This window comes from Piliocolobus tephrosceles, chromosome 11 (assembly GCF_002776525.5).
Source record: "Piliocolobus tephrosceles isolate RC106 chromosome 11, ASM277652v3, whole genome shotgun sequence".
Classification (NCBI taxonomy): domain Eukaryota; kingdom Metazoa; phylum Chordata; class Mammalia; order Primates; family Cercopithecidae; genus Piliocolobus; species Piliocolobus tephrosceles.
Window position 1 is genome coordinate 82,237,750 of NC_045444.1, and position 23,939 is coordinate 82,261,688.

A 23,939-nucleotide genomic window follows, 5' to 3' on the forward strand; every position below is an offset into this window, starting at 1 on the left:
AAAGAAAAGAAAAGAAAAGAAAAGAAAAGAAAAGAAAAGAAAAGAAAGGAAAAGAAGTGATGAGACTTCTTCTTCAAATTCTGGGTACTAATAATTGAATATTAATAAATAAAACTGAATTGCTTTATGATCCAATAATGTTGCAGCCTGCCTTCACCGCAATAAAGATAAAAAAAAAAGTAGCTCTTTGTGCTGTTCTCATATATATACATCTATATGTATTCATACATATATATGTTTTCATATACATGAATTCTTAGATACATATCATCTATTTTGAGCCTCATGACAAACATGTGAGGTACATGGCTATTACACCCATTTTACATTAGAAACAAGTACAATTAAGTTAACAAACTTGAATATGAGTAAGAATCTTCATTCTTAGCCAATACCATCCTGTACTGTAGCTTCATGCAGAATACTTGGGGCCAGAATGCAAATAAATAAATAAATAAATTCTAAAGAATTGCAATTTAAAGAATACTGAAAAAGGCACAGTAAAAAATTCCTAGGTTTGGAATGAATTATTGAAACATAAATCCTAACTCTTCTATTTACCTGCCATATAACTTAGGGTCAGTTACTTATGGTCATCCATACAGCAGAAATATCAGTAAAATCAACAGATTTTTTTTTGGGGGGGGGGATTAAATCTAAATAAAATTGGTCAGTCAGATCATGCAAAAACATTCATACAGTTATTCATCAAATTTGTAAGGTATATTTGGGAATACGCACGTATATTCTATTTGAAAAATAGGAACTCACTCTAGAAAATACTATTACTATATTTTTATTTCTTTGGCTCACTGCTACAACCACATCAAGAACAGTATCTAGCATGCACTGCAGTAGGTGGTCAGTAATGTTTGTTGAACGAATGAATGATGGAATGGGTGGTGATTCTTTAGAGGGGTTGAAACTGAGGATTCAGAAGTCTCGGTGACTGCCAAGGGGAAGAAATATGTCATAAGTGTTGGGAACCATAAGAAGAAAAAATAATGGTGGGCTCAAATTTGAGTCCCAAGTTGAAAGTCACAAGGACTGACATTCACACTGCAGATATAATTTGCAATTGAGCAACCTAAACACAGTAAGCCAGTTAGAAGCCACAAAGATTTGCTGCTTTACACTTTCTGACTTTGCAGAAAAAAAACTGTAGAACAGCTTATAGGGAATACACATGAAAGCTCCAATCACATATATGTCACTTTAACCCCATTACACCCACTGAAACTCGCTGTAAATTCATGAGATAGATAGACAGATAGATAGATAGATAGATAGATAGATAGATAGATAGATAGTTTTTTTTTTTTTTTTTTTTTTTTTGAGACAGAGTCTCACTCTGTTGCCAGGCTGGAGCACAGTGGCGCCATCTCGGCTCACTGCAACCTCCGCCTCCTGGGTTCAGGAGATTCTCCTGCCTCAGCCTCCCGAGTAGCTGGGACTACAGGCACATGCCACCATGCCCAGCTAATTTTTGTATTTTTAGTAGAGGGGGGTTTCACCATGTTGGCCAGGATGGTCTCGATCTCTTGACCTCATGATCTGCCCATCTTGGCCTCCCAAAATGTTGGGATTACAGGAGTGAGCCATCGTGCCTGGCCAAGACATTAATTTTAATATCTGCCTCAACATAACATGATAAAGATAATCTGAGTAATGAAAAGTGTAGTTTGCTGTTAAATTTATAGTAGTGAACTCCAAAATAAGGTATAGAAAGACAATTTTGGGAATTTACATTTTTTTAATCTAAAAAAAGAAATAATCTTCGAGAATAATTAATATACAGACTGCCTAGAGACCCTTGGTCTGCATGTCAGAGTGGGAACCCAGGCACAGACTGGCAGTGACATCATCACTCCTTCCCTTTCCAGTTATATTGTTTAGTTTCAATGATACAAATCCTCTCAAAATAGAAAGTGGTCTAAATACATTCCTGCAAGGACACTCAAAATAATATTACGAATAATATTATATTAGGTAATAGTACTAATGCAATCATAAGCAAACAAGAAAATGAAGAAAGAACCCTTTAGATTCTCTTAGAATATACTTTTTGTTATGTACTTTATAAGATATAAACACTAATAATCTAGTCCTATCTTATAAAAATCAGACCAAATAACTTGAAATGATTAGGAAACAGTATAAAATACGAATTTACATATCTACACCCCCTAAATATATAAAAAATAGATGTGTATTCTTCATATGTACAGCAACATAAATTGTTTAGGTAAGAAATTTAATCTTGAATACTTTATGATTATTTACCAACCTTTTATATTACAAATTCGCTAAAGTTACTTCAATAACCAGAACATTCCTCCAATTCTAAACTTAAAAACAAAAATACAAGAAAGTAAAGTGAAAGTGAGGAAAGCGATTCCCAGTGCCTAGGAATAGACAGGATAGTACGGAGCATACAGGAGTGCCTACTGAAATCAAGACTGCCTGGGTTTCATTCCAGCTCTGTCACTAACCAGGCTAGATGAACTGGGACAAAATGTGCCTCTGTTTCTTCTACTGTAATGTGAATAATATAATAGCTCCTACTTCGTGGTCTAAGAATTAAATTGGATAATCAACATAAAGTATTGAGCACAAAAGATCCTAGAAGAATCAAAGTACATCATTTCAATAAATACTTATCACAGTGTCTGACACATGGTAAATATTCAATAGACAGCAGTTTTTTTTCTTTTCTTTTTTTTTTTAGACTGAGTCTCACTCTGTTGCCCAGGCTGAGTGCAGTAGTACAATCTTGACTCACCACAACCTCCACCTCCTGGGTTAAAGAGATTCTCCTGCCTCAGCCTCCCAAGTGGCTAGGACTCCAGGCGCGTGGCACCACACCTGGCTAATTTTTTGTATTTTTAGTAGAGACGGGGTTTCACCGTGGTTAGCCAGGATGGTCTCGATCTACTGACCTCATGATCCGCCTGCCTCGGCCTCCCAAAGTGCTGGGATTACAGGCGTGAGCCACCACGCCCAGCCAATAACAGCTATTATTACAATGAACCAACAAACACTAATTGCAAATCTAGCCAATGTCTCGCCTTTCCAAAATTTGGGGCTTTTTGTTGAACTCCTGATTTTGAAGGAAATTTTTAAAGTCTTTGCTAAATGAAAATCTATTTTTAGAAACACTATACGGTACATATAAAGATGTACACACTACACTCTTACGTGAAAAAAGAGGGTTACAATAGAATATGTCCAGTAGATCAAACTTTTGTCTCTAAAAGTACATATGAACAGACCAAAAAATGAGAATAATTTTTAAATACAGGAACATACCATAAAGTAACGATCATTTACATGTGATTTCTCTTTTCTGTATCTCCTAAATTTAACACAATGAATAGGTATTACTTTTATAATCAGGGAAAGTATCCTCAGAGTTTTTTGCTTGTTTGTTTCAATAATAAGATCAAATAAAATACTATGATCGTCAGCCAATCACACTGTTCCTTTTAGTTTGATAAGCTGACCAGTGTCTTTCGTAGGACTGCCATTTCTCACACAACAGAGGAACATAGGTGGAGCTACAGAAAATAGGAAAATTAGAAAGAGTTAAGAGGAGGGAAAGAACAGATACCACAAGAAGCAAATTGCAGAAGTTAGCAGAAATTGGAAAAAGAAACAGAAGCAGTGAGTAGCAAACAAGACTTTTGTTAAGAAAAAGAAAAAGAAAAAGAAAAAATATCTACAGTCAGAAAAGCTACCTATATCATTATCATTGACCTGGGAGCTACAATCAGGTGACTTCTACTCTTTCTCTCTAACGAGAGTTTGCCCCTTGCAGGGATATCAACAAAAAAATTTAGAAATTCAGCATCTGTGTTCACTTGCTAGTGCATGTATACATGTGTTATGTGTAAGAATATGTGACAACAGTACTCTAGCACAGGTTACACAGTCAGGAGAATCTATGTGCTATATATTATCTAGATCTACATCTGTTTTTTATAGGGAACAGCAAGTAGAGAAAATCTTTTAGAAATATTCCTATAACATAAATATATGAAAGATTAAAATCAGAATATTTTCCTATCAAAAATGATAGATTTCTGTGAGTTACAGAGAGCCAAGAATTTCAGTAAAACAAAGTAATAACTCAATTATCCATAAAAGGCAAATCGAGTCATATAGCTTTGAAAAACCATGGTAAAGATTTTTAAAATAAGCATTTATTTCTAGTGATCAAAATGAACTTGCTTTCAAATTTGAATATTAAGAGTCTCTTTAAAATTCTATTCCTATGCTAATGGAAGAAATACAGTCCACGGGATTTTAGAGTGGAAAGACATTAGAGTATTAACTAGACATATGATGTGAATACCAATCTCCCTTTTGGGAGGATTGTTTTAAAAATCAAATGGGAATACAGATAATGTGCCTATCACAGTGCCTGCCAGAGTGTAAATGTTCAACATATGTTATGGGTAAAATTGTTAAGATCATATTAAAATGTTATTTCTCTGGTGATTGAGATCATTCCAGAAGGTAAGGCTTTCTGTTTTGCATGTTTTGTTATAGTCTCCATCCTTTTCTGTTGGGTATTTAGTATTTACTTAGAGATGTTTAGTAGACAAAATTTCTTGACAAAAAGAAAATAGCATTCTCACATAATCTCAGAGTTGTCTCTGATAACTGTAAGTTCCCCTTTTGATCTTCCCTATTTCTAGGACAAAGTTTTTGTTCTGTGATCTCCAAAAGGTAAGTACTTTTTTTTTTTTTTTTGAGACGTGTTTCGCTCTGTTGCCCAAGCTGGGGTGCAATGGTGCAATCTCAGCTCACTGCAGTCTCCGCCTCCCAGGTTCACACCATTCTCCTGCCTCAGCCTCCAGAGGAGCTGGGACTACAGGCACCCACCACCATGCCTGGCTAATTTTTTGTATTTTTAGTAGAGATGGGGTTTCACCGTGTTATAGCCAGGATGGACTCGATCTCCTGAGCTCGAGATCCGTGCACCTCGGCCTCCCAAAGTGCTGGAATTACAGGTGTGAGCCACTGTGCCCGACTAAAGTTAAGTATTTTTTATGACCAACTTTAATTTGCTCAAAATGCAGCATTAAAAACGTAATATGTCCAATTAGATAATACCTTCCTTCCAGAAGCTTTTTAAAAAGCTTTTTAAAATGTATAGCTATATTTTATTTAATTCTACAAATATGCTTTAAAGACACTCGGTATGGTAAAGTCTTTGTCTCACGGATGGTGGTGATAGAATGACTCAATTATCCTCAGATTTTTCTCCATATGTATAAATAAATCTAATACTACCTTCCAGAAAAGTAAGATTTATATTACTTTCTGAAAAAATGAAAGGCTAAAACAATCATGTAGACTTCATAACTGGCAATGAAATACTTTCCTATGAACTATGTATTAAAATAAAAAATGAAAGATTTTAATAATCATTAAAAGTGACAAGCAGGTTGCAAGAATTTGAGATTAATTCACAAAAGTAAACTGATTTAAAAAATAGGTTAGGCAGATGCAAAACAAAACACAAAAGCAAAAAGAGGCTATAGTTGTTCCAAAAGAAAGTTCTAGATTGATTCATATAATTAGCAAATGTAACAAATCAAAAAAGCGGTTTTTTTTGTTTTTTTTTTTTGAGCAAAGTCTCGCTCTGTTGCGCAGGCTGGAGTGCAGTGGTGCAATCTCGGCTCACTGCAACCTCTGCCTCCCAGGTTCAAGCAATTCTCCTGCCTCAGCTTCCCAAGTAGCTGGGACTACAGGCGTGCGCCAACATGCCCGGCTAATTTTTTGTAGTTTTTAGTAGAGATGGGGTTTCACCATGTTAGCCAGAATGGTCTGGATCTGCTGACCTTGTGATCCCCCTGCCTCCGCCTCCCAAAGTGCTGGGATTACAGGCGTGAGCCACCGCGCCCGGCCAAAAATGTGCCTTTTAAAAGTGACTGTGTGCTGCTCATATGGAAGGAAATTTGACAACATCTAATACAACTACATATGCATTAACTCTTTGACCAGCAATCATTCTTCTAGGAATTTACTCTAAAGCTACATCTCCATAATAATTCCCATTCACAGAAGGTCAACTGACTAAAGCAAGATCCAACCATACAACAGAGTACTATGCAGCCATTTAAGAAATCAGCCGGCCGGGTGCGGTGGCTCAAGCCTGTAATCCCAGCACTTTGGGAGGCCCAGACGGGCGGATCACAAGGTCAGGAGATCGAGACCATCCTGGCTAACACGGTGAAACCCCGTCTCTACTAAAAAATACAAAAAACTAGCCGGGCGAGGCTAGGTGGCAGGCGCCTGTAGTCCCAGCTACTCGGGAGGCTGAGGCAGGAGAATGGCGTGAAGCCGGGAGGCGGAGCTTGCAGTGAGCTGAGATCCGGCCACTGCACTCCAGCCTGGGTGCCAGAGAGAGACTCCGTCTCAAAAAAAAAAAAAAAAAGAAAGAAAAGAAATCAGCCATAATAATAGTTAAAAAGATGCCTATGAACTAATGTAGAATGATTTCTGGAATATATTCTTAAGTAAACAAAAATACAAGGTGCAAAGGAGTATATCTAATATACTACCTTTTCTGTAAGAATAGTAAATATATACAAGTTTGCTTATATTTGCAAGAAGAAACACATAAAGGATGAGCCAGAATGAATAAATGTGGTTACCTATAAAGGTTACCTATAAAGGTTCAGTTGGAAGAGAGCAGAAGGTTCTTCATCACTTCTCACATTCTATATTGCATCTCCCGTCTCTCACAGTGAAAACCCAGGTTCTCAGCAATACTTGCTCATTCACTTTATCCAACAATACGTACAAAATAGTTTCAGCATAACAATACTTATACTACTACCAAGAGCAAACTACTTAGTACAACTGGTGGACTTGAATTGGAGCTATGAGACTAAATTCACGATTTTGAAAAAATATGACTTCCTAACACTATCCTTAGAAAAGGCCTAAAAATTATGATACTCCGTTAAAAGTGAGCATGTCCAACACCCATATTTGGTTTCTAAATGCTATTCTCTGCTTAAAAGAACCAGAACTTCTCTCAGAGAGATGGCTGATTACAGGTCTGGGGCAGGGAAGATAACAAGATGACCCTGGAAATCTTGGTGTGCATAAAGCAAGGGAGTCCTCAAACACTAATGAGATTATATCAAAAGGACATAGGAAGTAGCTTGAAAGGGAACCACTGATAAGCTTGGGACAATTTGAGCATGAAAAAAAGACAGTGGCAGAAACTGATTAGAACTCATTAATTAAAACATAATGGGTTATTTTCCATTAACGTCATGTGTTAGATTAATTTTTAAAAAACATGAAATCCATTGAAATATTAAAAAGTGGGAAAGGGAAATCACTAGATGTTAAAGAAGATAATATTGGCCAGGTGTGGTGGCTCATGCCTGTAATCACAGCACTTTGGGAGGCCCAGGTGGGCAGATCACGAGGTCAGGAGATGGGGACCGTATTGGTCAACATGGTGAAACCCTGTCTCTACTAACATACAAAAAATTAGCTGGGCGTGGTGATGCATGCCTTTAATCCCAGCTACTTGGGAGGCCGAGGCAGGGAAATTGCTTGAATTCGGGAGGCAAAGGTTGCAGTGAGCTGAGATTGCGCCACTGCACTCCAGCCTGGCGACAGAGCAAGACTCCATCAGAAAAAAAAGAAAAAAAAAAAGATAATATTCACATGGTCTGTAAATATCACAACACAGATTAATTAAAAGGGGGAAATGTTCCTTTACAATAAGGAGAGCTAGAAGGCTACATCTTAAGCATGTTCAAAATTAGCAAAATCAGTAATAAAACAACCTGACTTTATTGCCACCTGATGTGATACAACACACATCATCACCCACACCAAATACTTCAGCATAAAAAGGAATATTATAATACCTACAACTTTCAAATGGTTCAGTAAATGTGACAAAATGCCAACAACTGGTGAATAAAAGTGAAGATTATAAGGATAATTGTTAATTGTACTATTTTTTCAACTTTTCTATATATTTGAAATTTTGTAAAATAAGAGTTGGGGAAGAAAAAGTGTGTAGGATGATTTGAGGACAGAATTGACTGGGTGATAGTTATTAAAGATTCAGGCCAGGCGCAGTGGCTCATGCCTGTAATCCCAGGACTTTGGGAGGCCAAGGTGGGCAGATCACTAGGTCAGGAGATTGAGACCATGGATGAAACTCTGTCTCTACTAAAAATACAAAAAAAATTAGCCGGGCATGGTGGCAGGTGCCTGTAGTCTCAGCTACTCGGGAGGCTGAGGCAGGAGAATGGCGTGAACCCTGGAGGCAGAGCTTGTAGTGAGCCGAGATCGCGCCACTGCACTCCAGCCTGGGTGACAGAGCAAGACTCTGTCTCAAAAAAAAAAACAAAAAAAACAAAAAAACAAAAAAAAGATTCCACCATTTTATTTTCACCATATAAAAATTACTCCACACTACTAAAACAACGAAAGCTGATTAAATGTTTACCTTCAACTGAGACTACTAAATGTGACAATGTCACCCCAAAAGCAGAAGGCATAGTAATTAAGCCGAAGTCCTAGCAATAAATTTTAGTGGGTCTTAGTCACTCTGGTAAGAAATTTAATATATTAATCTACTTAAACATTTTCTGAGTGCTTGCTACATTTCAGCCAGAAGTATCGAGATCAGAAAGTTCTGCCTGTTTACTGGGTAAGGTACCTGAGTCAATTTTCCGGAGTATGAACAAGGTCCATCCATAAAATGTCTCAAATCTTTCCGATGTATTTTGTCGCTGCTGTTTGGATGAACCCCCAAAAGAGGATTTTATGAAAGTAATCAATGTTCTTATGTATATTCATCCTATTCATCCTCTAGACCTAGTATTCTACTACTGTTTTTGACAAATGTTAGCTACTTTTGACACACTTCAAACATGCAGATGTTATGCAAGTAGGTAACTTTTCAAAGGTCAGCTGAAGAATCTTTGACAAAAATAATTATAAAATGTATGAAAAATGAAATCATATTGCTAGTATCTTGGCCTTTTCTGTAATTCTAATTTATTTTGAAAGTGCTATATAACACGCCTTAATATGGTTCTGGAAAATGTACACAGTATTCATTCTTAAATGAACTACTTGTCAGTTGAACATTTTGCAAAATCTTCATTTGCATTCACAAGTTGATTCCAGCCAATCTATTCTGTGGAACAAAAACATTAATTTTAAAATAACTAAATACAAAAATAAGGTTAATATACCTTTAAATTTAAAAAGGCAATGATGCAAGTTAGTTACTAAAAAGAATTACTATAGTTAGCAATACGATTTTTTACTAAAATAAACACTTACCTCTTCGTAGTTTACCATAAAATAGATTTACCTTATTAAAAACTATTGGCACCTAAGGCATACTAAACATAAATCTAGCTGATCTCTTCCAATTGTCGCAGATGTTCAAACACATTTTACATACTCAGAATAAACGTGTCAGACAACCATGCAGCAAAGGCACTCTGTAAGAGTCAAGTGTCAATATACTCGGTAACAAACCAGTTACCTTAACAATCCTCTACCCCTATCACCTGGTGAACCGTAGAATACTGGGGTGTTCTCACTTTTTCACAGACTTGTGGCAAGAGATACATTTATTTCTTATTGCTACAAGTAACATAGTGCTTTACACATTACACATACTAAATGTACTTCTTTAACAAACAATGTACTAAGCATAGTTTTATGCCGTTTAACTTTCCATTCTCCTTATCTTCTTGAAGCTATTTTTCAAATAGATGAAGAAAATATACAAATTACTTCAATTCTATCTGCCCATCAGATTGTGTTCAGAAAAATTCAATCAATCAGCCATTAACAAAATAATGTATATTCCCTTCTCCACAGTCCTCAAATGTTGTGTTTGTCATTTGTTTATTCTGTGCTGTTAGTTTTTGTGTATGTGCCTGAGGCTGTACATTTAGTCTTATGAAAATATCTGAATATAAATTAGGTCCCTTTTTCATTTTATTAACAGGAATCTTTACAAGTTCTTGTCACACTTTGATCATTCCTATTCTTGATATTTTAATCATCTTATCATACCAATTAAACTAGGTACCATTTAGTATATACTTACTATTCCAATATCAAAATGATATCACTTGTATTTTCATAGACCTCATGAAGATTAATAACTCGGGGACAAGACTTTGCCAATTCAAGCACAGCAATCTCGTGTAAAATCTCTGCTCGACAATCCTGTCCTCTTCTTCTCTTTTTAAGAAATTTTGCAGCATATTCTTGGCCAGTAGATTTTGATATACATTGTCTAACCACAGCAAATTTTCCTCTGGGGGAAGATGAGAATAATCAATTTTAATTTTTCTGCAGAGAACAAAGTTAATATATTACAGATTCTGTTATACCTCCAACTTAAAGTCAATTCTTTGAAATATCTGTGCAATCAGGAACTTATCTTTGTTCTCTAAATTGAATCAAGTATCGTATGTACTTTTATAAAATGTATAGTGCTATCATTTACAAAGGTAAATGGCAAACTATAACAACAGGATAAGACAGAACTATATTTATTCTTCACTATTAAAATGACACATTATCTTGGGAGGCCGAGGCAGGCAGATCACTTGAGGTCAGGAGTTCAAGACCAGCTTGGCCAACATGGCAAAACCCTGTCTCTACTAAAAATACAAAAATTAGCCAGCTGTTGTGGCACATGCCTGTAATCCCAGCTATGCAGGAGGTTGAGGCAGGAGAATCTATTGAACCCGGGAGGCAGAAGTTGCAGTGAGCCAAGATCACGCCACTGTACTCTAGCCTGGGTGACAGAGTGAGACTGTCTCAAAAAAAAAAAAAAAAGATACATTATCATTGCAGGCAAATAATCTCATTTGCATACCAACTCAATGCCATGCTCTGCTCTTGGTATAAATCATTGTGTTTAAGTATCACAACAATCCTATATAATAAATGCTCTCCTGTTCTTCACACCTCAGAGAAGATATGTAATTTAGTCAAGGTAAAGATTTAAACTCAGGTCTATTTCCAAAAACTGTACCCTTCATAGGGTATCACATTAACTCTGTAATTAGAATAGCTTACCTTCAATTATAAGAAATTAAAGTGAATGCAAAAAATGGATATTTGACTTATTTAACTTTATTAGTAATTTTTCCTTTTAACACAATCAATTTTTACCACCTTCGAAACTTTCTATCACAATTGTCAATTGTTTTAGAAATATATCTTAGTAATGCTCAGTAGTCTTTGAAGCCTGTAACAGATAACTAAGGTATATGTGTCCCTCAGAAAATATTCAAAGATACTTCAATGATAAACTAAGAAAATAATGGTTATCAACAGCTAGTGCAAACACACCCATTAAGGTCGTGTTTATCATTTTAGAAGGAAGTATGCTTTTAGCTCTCTCCAATGGCAGTGCTTAGTAACCTCTGCCAAAATTTAAAGACACTGAAAATTCATTTCTATTGGCATATGTGTGTACTGTAAGTCTACAGTTGCCCAAAATTTATTTTCCAAAGGCCTAAAGCTATTCTGAGTCAAGGGAAACTAATAAAAGCTATTCTATTGACTGCCTACCCCGAAAAATGTACACAAGCCCTTAAATAGGAAGTTTTACATATAATTCCAGAGGGTTTTCAGATCCTAAAGCCCATCCATAAACCTTGTAAGGCTGAGTATAGGGGATCTGAAATTAAGAACCTCTACCTTAAATTTTGAATTACTCTCTGGTTTCTGATACTAACAAATCAGGTATAAATAAAAGATCTTCAGGAAGTAATGTTTGCTCCAGAACTCCTCTTGCCCCAATTCCCTTCAATATATTTCTAACACAGTCTATCTGACTCTTAGCATAGAAAACAAAACTTGGTGTTTAGGGGGTACTGGGTGGAAACTGTGGGACTAAATTGCTTGACTGTATTTTACTAGCTATTTGCAAAGGTCAAGATAACAAAGATTCCTACTTTTTATTACCCAAATTTCCTCAAAATTGGTGCTAATGAAAAGTACTGGAAATCAAACTATAATTTCACTCTTCTATATTTATCAAAATATATTAATATATCAACTAAATAAATCTGCATATAAAAACCTGATTCTTTGAAAGCAGTTTTAAGATTTGAGAATGTTTAACTATAAAATATTTTCTCATGGTATGCAGAAGGAATACAAATTGATGGGTTTCAATGAGCACACACATACAAAAATTAGTCCCTTCACTTTATATTCAATCCATTGGTGTTTCATACATTTTATCCTGGATAAACTCAGTCAGAATAAGATTAAACACCTCATGAAAGGTCATAAATGGAATCGGAGCCCCAAGAATAAACTGTGAAATGTGAATTCCTAATTTTCTGTTCTAATCACTATAAAACAATTCCTTCCTTTTAAAATAATTTTGTTGGGCCGGGCACGGTGGCTCACGCCTGTAATCCCAGCATTGTGGGAGGCTGAGGCGGGCAGATTCCGAGGTCAGCAGATCAAGACCATCCTGACTAACACGGTGAAACCCCATCTCTACTAAAAATACAAAAAATTAGCCAGGCCTGGTAGCATGTGCCTGTAATGCCAGCTACTCAGGAACCTGAGGCAGGAGAATCGCTTGAATCCGGGAGATGGAGGTTGCAGTGAGCTGAGATCACATCACTGCACTCCAGCCTGGGGGACAGAGCAAGGCTCTGTCTCCAAAAAAAAAAAAAAAAAAAATTGTTACAGAAGTGTAACTCACTTGCTTCTATCAATTCTTACTTAGATTTCGAAGCAAAAACTTGTCTAAAACAGGAAGGAAATTTTGGGTTTTATAAAAAAATTCACTTGTAAAATTTAGGAAACAGAAACCAGTTAGCCAAGAAAACTGGGCATCTGAAAAAACAGTTTATAGTAGCGCTTGTGACAATTCAGTTCTGCAATAATTTTATTATTTATTATATCTACAAGCCAGAATTCTCCCAGAAACAAAGAACAAAATTAAATAACACTTCTTATCTAATTGTTCCAGGTATTACCAAGAGGGTTTTTGTTTGTTTGTTTGTTTGTTTGTTTTTGAGATGGGGTCTCAACTCTATCACCCAGGCTGGAGTGCAGTGTTAGGATCTCAGCTCACTGCAGCCTCAACCTCCCAGGCTCAGAAGATCCTCTTACTTCATCCTCCTGTGTAGCTGGGACCACACGCACGCACCACCACTCCTGGCTAATTTTTTACATAATTTGTACAGACAGTATCTCTCCCTAGGTTGCCCAGGCTGGTTTCAAACTCCTGGGCTCAAGCGATTCTCCTGCCTCAGCCTCCCAAAGTGTTGAAATTTTACAGGCATGCGCCACTGCACCCGGCCCAAGAGGCTTTCTTAAACAAGTACAGCACTCATTAATCCAGGGCAAAGGTGACCACATGATGTGGGATAATGATTTATTTATTTGTCAATGTTCACCACTAAGTAAAAGCTCCATGAGGGCAGGGACCATGTCTGTCCTAATTATTACAGTAATTATAAAATCTACAGTTAATTAACATATAATAGGAAGTGAAATATCTGTTGAATGAATGCCAGAAATATGTATCCACTATAATACCATATACTGTGCTATTCTGTATCCTGTACTTAAAGTGTTTTTATTTCTTAAAAGTTTGAGATTCCAATAAAATTATATATATATATATGTGTGTGTGTGTAAATATATTCATTTATATACTATGAAGGTAGATATTTTTACCATAATTATCAGATGACTTAGGAAAAAAAACCAAATATTTGTTTTCTGTTCTAAAATGCTAATTATAGTTTAAAAGTATAAAAAATGATCTTTAAAATATATTCCTATACCAAATGTAATTGAAACATTTAAGAAAAGTTAAAGCATTTAAAAATAATCCTTAAGTCATACCCTAAAAAGGCAAGGCTAACTAGATTTCCCAGCAGTGAAAAGGTCTAGTAGTTACCCTTCTGCATTCCCCTTCTGCATTCTAGAATACACAATAAAATGTGAAAGGAGGCGGGAGGGTAAGCCACAAAGGAAGCTGACGTTTATTTCTGAATCTGCCTCACCCTTCTAACCACAAGAAGTCCTATGAAACCTTTGCCTCAGTTGGGGGAGGGGTAGAAAAAACTTACCCAACATGTTAAAAAACAGGAACAATGCAAGTTTTTTGAGAATAGTAAAAAATGAACTGTTAACTTTTACATAATTTCCTTTAGTTTGCTAAAGGAAAATGAATTATTAAACACTAACACTCTGAAATAAAAAAGTTGATTTAGAAAGGTAACTTTCAAAATGTGCAAACCTCAGAAGAAATGATTATGATTCTAATTTCCATTTCACAAAAATATAGGATATTAAAATTGGTAACAATATTGAAAGAACTTTCAGTACATTCTTGGCAGATGAAAAGTCATGATTTCTAATTTATCAAGATCTAATAATTAAACATATCAATATTTACCATATGACTCATTAGCCCATATCAATTCAAAAGAAAGATGTTACTTGGTCTCTTTCATAAAGATATTTTAAAATGGGAATTTAGCAATCAATCTAAATTTGTTTTAATCAAATTCTATCATGAGTTTTTGATCTAAAATTCTAAAAACTATGCCTAATTCAACTTTATTTATGATGGCACTTCATTTATAAAGCATTTAGAATTATTAGTATTGTCCTCACAGTTTAAATTGTCCAAAGCCCTCAAAGCAAAAATACTTTATAGACTTTTTAGCTCCTATAATATCCTCAATTTTGAAAAGTTAATTTAAAAAATGTAAGTAAATTTACTCATCAAATAGTAACTCAGAAAAATAGAAAAGAAATTGCCTTTTGTTGTGTGTACTGTTCAAGACCTTGCATAATATTCACTTCCCTGTCGCTGAAGCATTCAAACTGAGGCTGGATAACAGTGTGCTGGGGCAATTATAGGAAAGATTGCTGCACTGCATACAAACATTGTATTAGTAAGACCACGGACCACTGAAGTCTTTCCAATGCAGAGATTCTATGGTTCTATGCAAGATACAGGAAACTTAAAAAAAAGAAAAAAAAAGAAAAAAAAAAAAAACCCTTTCTTCTTCCTATTATAATGCAAAGTGAAGTAATTAAGATTTAGAACAATTTCTTAAAAACATTTTAAAAGGTTCTAAAAACTATATCTTGTAATACACCATTAAAACACCCAAATATTTTGCACATTAAATTAGTATGCCAGGTATTATGACACGTGCTTTTATATTTAATTCTTGGTCAATGAGTTAGATATTATAATTCTTTTTTTTTTTTTTTTTTTTGAGACAAAGTCTTACAGCGTTGCCCAAGCTGTAGTGCAGTAGCATGATACTGGCTCACTGCAACCTTCACCTGCTGGGTCCAAGTGATTCTCCTGCCTCAGCCTCCCAAGTAGCTGGGACTACAAGCACAAACAACCATGCCTGGCTAATTTTGTATTTTTAATAGAGATAGGGTTTCACTATGTTGGCCAGGCTGGTCTCGAACTCCTGACCTCATGATCCACCTGCCTCAGCCTTCCAAAGTGCTGGGATTACAGGCGTGAGTCACCACGCCTGGCCTGATATTATAATTCTTATTTTGCAAAAGAAAGGCTGCATCCAACATCTGCAACGTGAAAAAGCCAGGACTTGCCTCTGCCCTTAAGGTAAAAGGCCACCAAGAATGAAATTACTTTTCATGATTCAGTCAACTTTTCTTTTCACATTGAGATTTTCAAAGATAAAAATCAATCACACTGTTTTGCTGCACATTTATCAACACAAACATGGACTTAGTAAACCATTTAACATACGACAAAACATTTACCTCCAGAACTAAAATCAAACTGAAGATACATAATGATCACCATCTTCCAACCCTTCATGAAGCACCTTTAATTTAAAGCTCAAAAGATGCTGAATGTATAACTTAAATAACTTGGTATATCTTTTATAACTTTACATATATTAAAATGGTAGTACATAATGGTTTCATAATATCATGTCACTCTTGGCCATACAGAGTTTATACACTGGTTAAGGGAAAATAATTTGTAAAGGCTTTTACTTATAAAACACTCATTTGTTGTGACATAGAATCAGACTACGAAATGTGAATTCATTCTTTCTGTTCAACTTACGAGATGGGGGAGAATTTCCCCATTCTTTTTTTTTTCTTTTTTAAAGCCAAACACAATATCCTAGGAATTTAAAAAAATATTTCATTTAACAAAAACTTACAGAGCATTGTACTAGGCACTTTACAAATATTAACTAACTTAATTCTCATAACAACCATATAAGATAGACACAATTATCTTCACCCCTACTTTTCAGATGAGGAAACAACAGCACTAAGAGGTACAGTAGGCAGGGCGCAGGGGCTCACACCTGTTATCTCAGCACTTCGGGAGGCCACGGCCAGAGGATTGCTTGAACCCAGGAGCTGGAGCCCAGTCTGGGCAACATGGTGGAACCCTGTCTCTACAAAAAAACCAACCCAGTGTGGTGGTGTGTGCCTGTAGTCCCAGCTACTTAGGAGGCTGAGGTGGGAGATCCCCTGAGCCCAGGAGACAGGAGGTTGCAGTGAGCCAAGAACATGTCACTGCACCCCAGCTTGAGCAACAGAGTGAGATCCCACCACAAATAAAAATTAAAAAAAGAGGTACAGTTATTTAGTTGAAGTCACACACCTAGTAAATGGTGGAGTCCAGACTTGAACTCAGCAGTCCACTATGTTGAGCTGCATCTTCCCATGCACAGCCTCACATAAGGACAGAGACCTCCTATCAGAGGCTCTGAGGCTAGGTAGGTTGTATGATGTAAGTTCACTAAACCCTCCACAGATTTGGTTTTCAAGTCAGTTAAGACTAGACCCTAGGTAATAGCAACAGAGATGACAGCTTTCCTTCCTAATAACGATCCCAGAGTGAGTTTTATAGAAGTTAAAAACACAAATCCAAAATTTGAATTTAGGTGGCATACACATCATATGGTTTTCTTACCTCCCTAGCTCTTTAGATGTAAGCATATAGAAATTATTAAAGTTTTCCATTTTCATTGGAGTTTGAGGAGTTGTAGTCAGCAGGCCTGAAATACTTCGGCAATCAAATCTCCTCCTCGACATGTTAGGTGATTCCTAGGTCTGCTTCTTTAGTCACTTATTTTTACCTACACTAAAAAAGAGAAGACAGAGAAAAGATGTTATCTCAGGCAGGATGTGCATTACATTACACAGCTCCAAATATAGCTATAAAATACAACTAAAAAAAAAAAAAAGATTTAAAGAGCACATTCTACCCAGGAGGAAAAAACCAAAAGCACACACATAAACCAGTAACACTGTGGCACTTCAACGAAGTTACTGACTTCATTTCAGAATAAAACTACTGTGAAAGTTCTCTCAAAAAAATAGTTATGATAAAATTATAACACAAACAATCACTTAGTTTCATCATAAAACTCCATTCTTTAAAGTTATAGAGGTTTCAGCTGGACACGGTGGTGCACGCCTGTAATCCCAGCACTTTGGGAGGCTGAGGCAGGAGGATCACTTGAGGCCAGAAGTTCAAGACCAGTCCTGGCAACACAGCGAGACCCCATCTCTATGAAAATATTTAAACATTAACTGGGTGTAGTGGCTCACACCTGTAGTCCCAGCTGCTTGGGAGGCTGAGGCAGAAGCATCACTTGAGCCCAGAAGTTTGAGGCTGCAGTGAGCTATGAATGTGCTACTGCAGTTCAGTTTGGGCAACAGAGCGAGACCTTATCTCAATAAATAAATAAATAAATAAATAAATAAATAAAGTTATAGGCTTCACATAATAGGTAATTTAATACAACAAGGTAATAATTATTCATTTTAAACTTATTTTCACATGGCTAAAGAAATTTGGTGGTAAATGCACATACTGTGAGTTATATTACTGATATGAAGGACTACAAGAAATAGAACTTTTTCCATGGATTGGCTACGTTTCAGTACTAAACTCAGAAACTCTCAAAGGTCTTACGAGTCCCTCCTTTGACAGCACCTAGCACAGAGCCTGATATGTATGAAGTGCTCAATAATTTTGTTGGAGGAGTGACTAATCTATACATAAAGCTTTATTCTGAAGTTCTGTATCTGAAGCTCATATATATATCTGGAAATTTTTGATGTTTACATGCATTCAGTGTTATCAAAACTATTATGTTAATTGCATTCATAAAACAATAACAGATACTATATTTCAAGGCACTTATGACTTACTGCTATGCCTACTTAATAAAATATCAAGTATTATTCTTTTAGCACCCTCCTGCTAAGCATTTGTGCCTTCTCTGCCACCTTTTTTTCCTATTTTCTACTTACAGGTACTGTTCTTTATCTTCCTAAATTCAAATACCAACTATATTCTACTTAGCCAAAACGCAGTGTCATTAGAGTTCAGTGTTTTCAGTTTCTACATTTTCTCTTTTTGGTGTTATTCTCAAATTATGAATGCGTCACTGCAGTTCAGCCTGGGTGACAGATGGAGACCTTGTCTCAAAAAATTAAATTAAATTCAATTAAAATTATAGCTTTCACACAACTAGATAGTAAAATTGTTGTCTCTACATCTCTTAGTCTTTGGGGAAACAAAGCTCTAACCAGTTTTGGGGTACATCTCTAGGAGGGTCATAGTGTAGCATTCTGAGAATAACCTTTAGACTGAAAGACACCTGGGTCTGAATTCCATTCATCCATCATACCATCTATGAGACCTTAATTAAATTATTTAACTTTGCTATTGTTATGGGCTGAATTGTGTCCTCCCCCAAATTCCTAAGTTGAAAAACCCTAACCCCTGTATCTCATAATGTTACTATCTTTGGAGATGGGGCCTTTAAAAAGGTGATTAAGTTAAAATGAGGTCATTAAAGTGGGCCAGTTAGGACACAGACACACACAGAGGAAAGACTATGTGAACACACTAGGAGAAGACCACCATCTACAAGACAAGAGGGCAGGCCTCAGAAGAAACCAACCCCGCACACACCCTGATCCCAGATTTCTAGCCTCCAGAATTGTTGAGAAAATATACTTCTGTTAAGTCACCTGATCTGTGGCAACACAGTTATTTAAAAAGAAAACAATACATGTAATATTTCAAATATAAGACAAGGAACACCATATACAAACATTTACTTTCCAATCTTATTACTTGGTCATATTTCATTTAAATTAAGAATAAAACATATTAAACACAGCCCCTTCTTTCCACCCCCAGTTTACACTCCCACTAGCACTGGATGGGACAGTTTATCACTACTTTGACAATACTTGCCCAATTCAGACTTTTAATTTTGGCTATTCTAGCGTGATAAAGGTGAAATGGAATTTTGTTGCGATTTACTTCGCATTTCCCTGTTTATTAGTGAAGAAAGCTTCAACTGTGCTGCCTCTAAAGTATGGATGATAAAAGAATCGATCTTCCAGTGCTGCAAGGATTAAAACTTAAAATATGCTGTCCACTTAAAACTCATGTCCACTGACACAGGTACAATGCAAGTCACCAGGGCATATCGTTATTGTTCCACAAAACAAAATTAACATTCTACCCAAAAATACTCTCCTTGCAGTTCCCTGCCATTGTTGAACAGCTGTACCATTTCCATGTACAAAATTCTCACCCCAACATAGTCTAAACTTAATTCTTAAAAGCATTTTTGTTTTCTGTTTTAACTATTTGTGTATCTTCTTAGTTCTGATAGTGCTCAGTTTCACTGATTTTTTTTCATTGTTCTGAAAGATCAATATGGGTACCAATTTCCTCATAAGTTCATATATTTATTGGAAATATACCTACATCACAAGCTGCTTTAGGCATCCATTAAGCATTTCTTAAATTCATTTTCCTTTTATTTACTGCATTGGAACCAACTGTCAGAGCCAAGATATTTTTCCATTTCTTCTCCTTTAGCCAATTTTGCACATAGTGGAGCATGAATGTCACCTTTGTCCACCAAGCCCTCCACAAACATCTGGTTGCCCTTCATATAAGGTACATGCAGGTTATCATATAAGGTACAGTCAGTTCTCTGTCGCTCCTTCTTGTATCTTCCTAAATTTCCCGCCAAATTCTCTTTAACTCCAACAATTCTCAGGCCTTTTCTTGTATTCTACTACACTTCATATACCTATAACCGATTCTAAATTACCAATACGTCTCACTCCATTTGAAATCCATTTCATAACATTTTATCAGGTTATACCGGTTAAAAAAAATCTTAAGGGATCTGGTAAGTAAATTTATATGCATGTGTATACACGTTTATAGGCACAATTAGATCCTATAAAAAGTGTAATAGAAGGTAAGACACAATTAAGCTTTTAATCACATAGCACTACTAAAAATAATGGTATCTCACTTATTTTTAAAGATTTTTTTTCATTATTTCTCATTATAATAATTGCCACAAGAATTTAGAAGTAGATCAGTGAAGGAAGGAAAAGAAGGAAATGTTAGGCTTGACCTGGGCCTTCACTTACTTGAATGCAGAAAGCAAGTGTGATGTGAACAAAAGCAAGACTATGTCTACAAACCTCTAGCTCTATTTTAAAAAGTATTTATCATGATACTTATTTTCAAAATTATCAAATAAGTTTTTAAAAAATAGAATATATAATAATAAAGACATTTAGAAAATCAAATTGTCTGTTTTGATTCCTTCATTAGCTCCCCAGTAGAAGCAGCTTTCAAGTACTTACAGCATGACACATAAAGGCCTCTGAGGCCAAGTATACACTAGCTACATTTCCTGAGGCACTCATATTTCATATTTTGTCACCACATCTTTGTTATACTTCTTTGCCTGAAAAAGCCTTTCTACTCTCCTTAAATGGCTAACTCTTCTTACACATCCTTCATAACTCAACACAGAATGGCCTCTCCCCCAGGAAGCTTTGCCTAAAAACCACAGGTTGACTTAAATGTTTCTCCTTTATGCTTCAAATAAGAGGACCCTTGGCATACTTCCTTACCTCAAAATGTAACATGTTAGATTACAGTTCTGTTTAGTGTTTAAAGGGCAGCATCCTTTTACTTTTGTGCCTAAGCCACCAGCATGGTATCTGCCACCCGGTAGGAATTTAAAAAATGTTTGATAAACTGAATTGTCAGAATTATCAGATAGAGCAAAAAGAAACTGTAGGTACATCTCATGTCTTTGAGGGGTTAGGAGAACTTGAGATCCATCTTGAATTTACAGTACTGGAGCTCTGAATGCAGCTAGTCTCTGCTTAATTCAGTATTTGGACAAATAAAGTATTTTAAATTGTACTTACAAAATGTCAGTTCTAAACAGGTAGCCACAAAGTCTGGAAACACAGATAAAATGATTTTGTCATATACTATAATGTAATGCCAATAGACCTTTTGTTTTTTCCACTCTTTCCAGACAAGGTGGCTACTTGTTTTTAATACAAGCTATTAATACAAATACCTACTGCAGTTAAGAACATCACTCTTTTAAGAGCCACCAAAAATCAGGAAATTCAGGTAAGTGTCCTATCAAGATTTATCACTGATAAGTTTAGATCTTCACGAAGTAAATTGGAAAGGCAACAGGAAGCAAAGCAAGCCCCAAGATTGTAAGGGAAGCGACTCCTTTCTACATAGGCATTTCAGGTATTTACTGCTAGCAAGCTTTCCCTAGGAAACCAAAAAAGAGATTTAGCGTCCATCAAAAGTAAAGGAAGAACTTTCACCTGGTGCCGCAGAAGTATTCGTTTTTAATTAGTCACTGATTAGAAGCATTGGTATCAAGACGGAAATGATGATGATTTCCAATTTCAAGGAAGAGATGCCTTATATGTATTCTGCTAACAGGTTTTGTTTTTAAAAATATTTTGAACAGAAAATATAATTCATAAATTTAATCCTCTAAAAATCACAATAGGAAGTCAGCTAAACTAACTCTAATCCAACTATTCTAGTATATACCATCCAAGGGCTGAAGAGTCAGGCAATGACTCCTAGGCCTGATTCTGTGCCAAGACCCTAAGGCCTAATGCTGTGTCTTCCCACCTCCAGAAAAAGAATTAAACCCTGTAATTGTGAACCAGGACAAGACGTTGAAAAACGGAAACAGAGTGGGGGATGCGGGGGTGGGCAACAAATGCATGGTGCTTGTCATTCACAAGATGGAAAATTAGGTTTCTGTTGTAAAATATTGTTTACTTAAGAGCACCGCTGAAGTACTATTTATTCAGTAACTATCACAATGCAAAATGGAATCTGATCCTTTAAGAATTAAAGAGGAAATTGCCATCTCACTGTTAAAAATTTTCAATGCTTAGAGTATCACTACACACTCTTTTGGAGTAATTGCAAAGGGTCAGGGATGAACCAAAATATAATGCATATAAATATTAAAAGAAACTAATATACATCTTTTAAATGGCACTAAAGTTTGAGGTTAAATGTTCTGGAAAAAGGATAATAAAAAACTTTTAATTAAGTATGCCTTGAAAATTGCAACATTACAACATAGTTAGTAAAAATAAGTGTTTGTAACTTTGTAAGAACATTTCTTAATTGAAATATTCAAAGAAATAGCCTTTGATAACAGTCCAGCATAGAATACAAACTACAGTACTTAAACATAAAATCACTGAATTTTGTCATCAATATGATGAAAAACTAAAGCAACTGACATTTGAAGTTTTCCTAAGTGGAAAGGTAGTAGATAAATGATTGCTAATGTTTCTGACAAAACAAATACCCATACAGTGCAAAATATTTCTTTACAAAAAGAAGAATCAATCAGTATCCTTGAAAAGTAGTAAGCCTAGGAATACCATTCTTTTTTATTTTATTTTTTTTGAGACAGAGTCTCGCGCTGTCGCCCAGGCTGGAGTGCAGTGGCGCCATCTCCACTCACTGCAACCTCCGCTTCCCGGGTCAAGCAACTCTTCTGCCTCAGCCTCCTGAGTAGCTGGGACTACAGGCACGCGCCACAATGCCCAGCTAATTTTTGTATTTTTAGTAGAGACGGGGGTTTCACCATATTGGTCAGGCTGGTCTCGAACTCCTGACCTCATGATCCGCGCGCCTCGGCCTCCCAAAGTGCTGGGATTACAGGCATGAGCCACTGCGCCCGGCCAGAATACTCTTCTTAACTTACAATCTTACACACAGAAAATGTGAATTACAATATACTATGCATGCAATTTGAGGACAATTTAAGGATTAAGTGAAAGTGTCATTAACTGATTTCCTTGATTTCTTGTGTCTCTAAAATTAAAACAAAAATATTTTGATAAGGAAATTCTCCCTTATAATTATCAAAGAGCTTTAAAACATGTTAAAATGTTCACTTAACAGCAGTAAAACAGTGCAAGCTTAAAAATAAAATTATCTCACTAGAAACGTCCGCCATAAAAATGCTTGTATCTTCTTCAAATTTGTTACTCATACGCTAACACAGCGATTAGTCAAGCCTCCTACTTCCTAAAAACGGATTCTATCTTAACCAAATTGTAATTCACTAATCAATGATCCCAAGATAAACTGCAACCATTCTATCCACACACAAAAAAGGATGGTCTCCAATTACAGAAATTCTACTTTTAAAAAGTCTTGCCAGGTAAGCAAATATATTTCACCTCAATTTTGGATCCCTACTTTAGAAAAAAGTGATGTAAACTGTACAATATGTATCTCAAAAATAAAACATCTATTCATGCCTCCAATTATTAAGATACTAGAAAAAATTTAATTGAGCATCTGCTCCGAGGAGGAGGATCCGAGGGAGATGAGTGTAAAACTTTTGCACTGCTTCTATGGACCAGTTTTTTTTCTTTTTTTAAATACTCAATCCTACCGGTATATGGTCTAATATTTATAAAATAAGCACTTGTTGAAAATTACTTCTGAGCAGTTCACCATAAAACTAAAAAATAGTGTTATCAATGAG

At 35.9% G+C, this 23,939-nt stretch overlaps 1 protein-coding gene across 2 annotated transcripts in view; it reads right to left on the reverse strand.

The window, feature by feature from the left end:
* The window catches only part of STK17B (serine/threonine kinase 17b), a 37,894-nt gene that overhangs the window by 12,477 nt on the left and 1,478 nt on the right, over positions 1-23,939 (reverse strand). The window contains exons 2-3 of one of the 2 annotated variants that reach the window (XM_023217951.1): positions 17,003-17,173; positions 10,121-10,333 (exon numbers count right to left, since the gene is read on the reverse strand). In XM_023217951.1, coding sequence (XP_023073719.1) covers positions 10,121-10,333; positions 17,003-17,124 — 335 coding nt within the window. In that variant the 5' untranslated portion in view covers positions 17,125-17,173. The remainder of the gene's footprint in view (positions 1-10,120; positions 10,334-17,002; positions 17,174-23,939) is intronic. The other variant, XM_023217955.1, reaches the window with a different exon arrangement.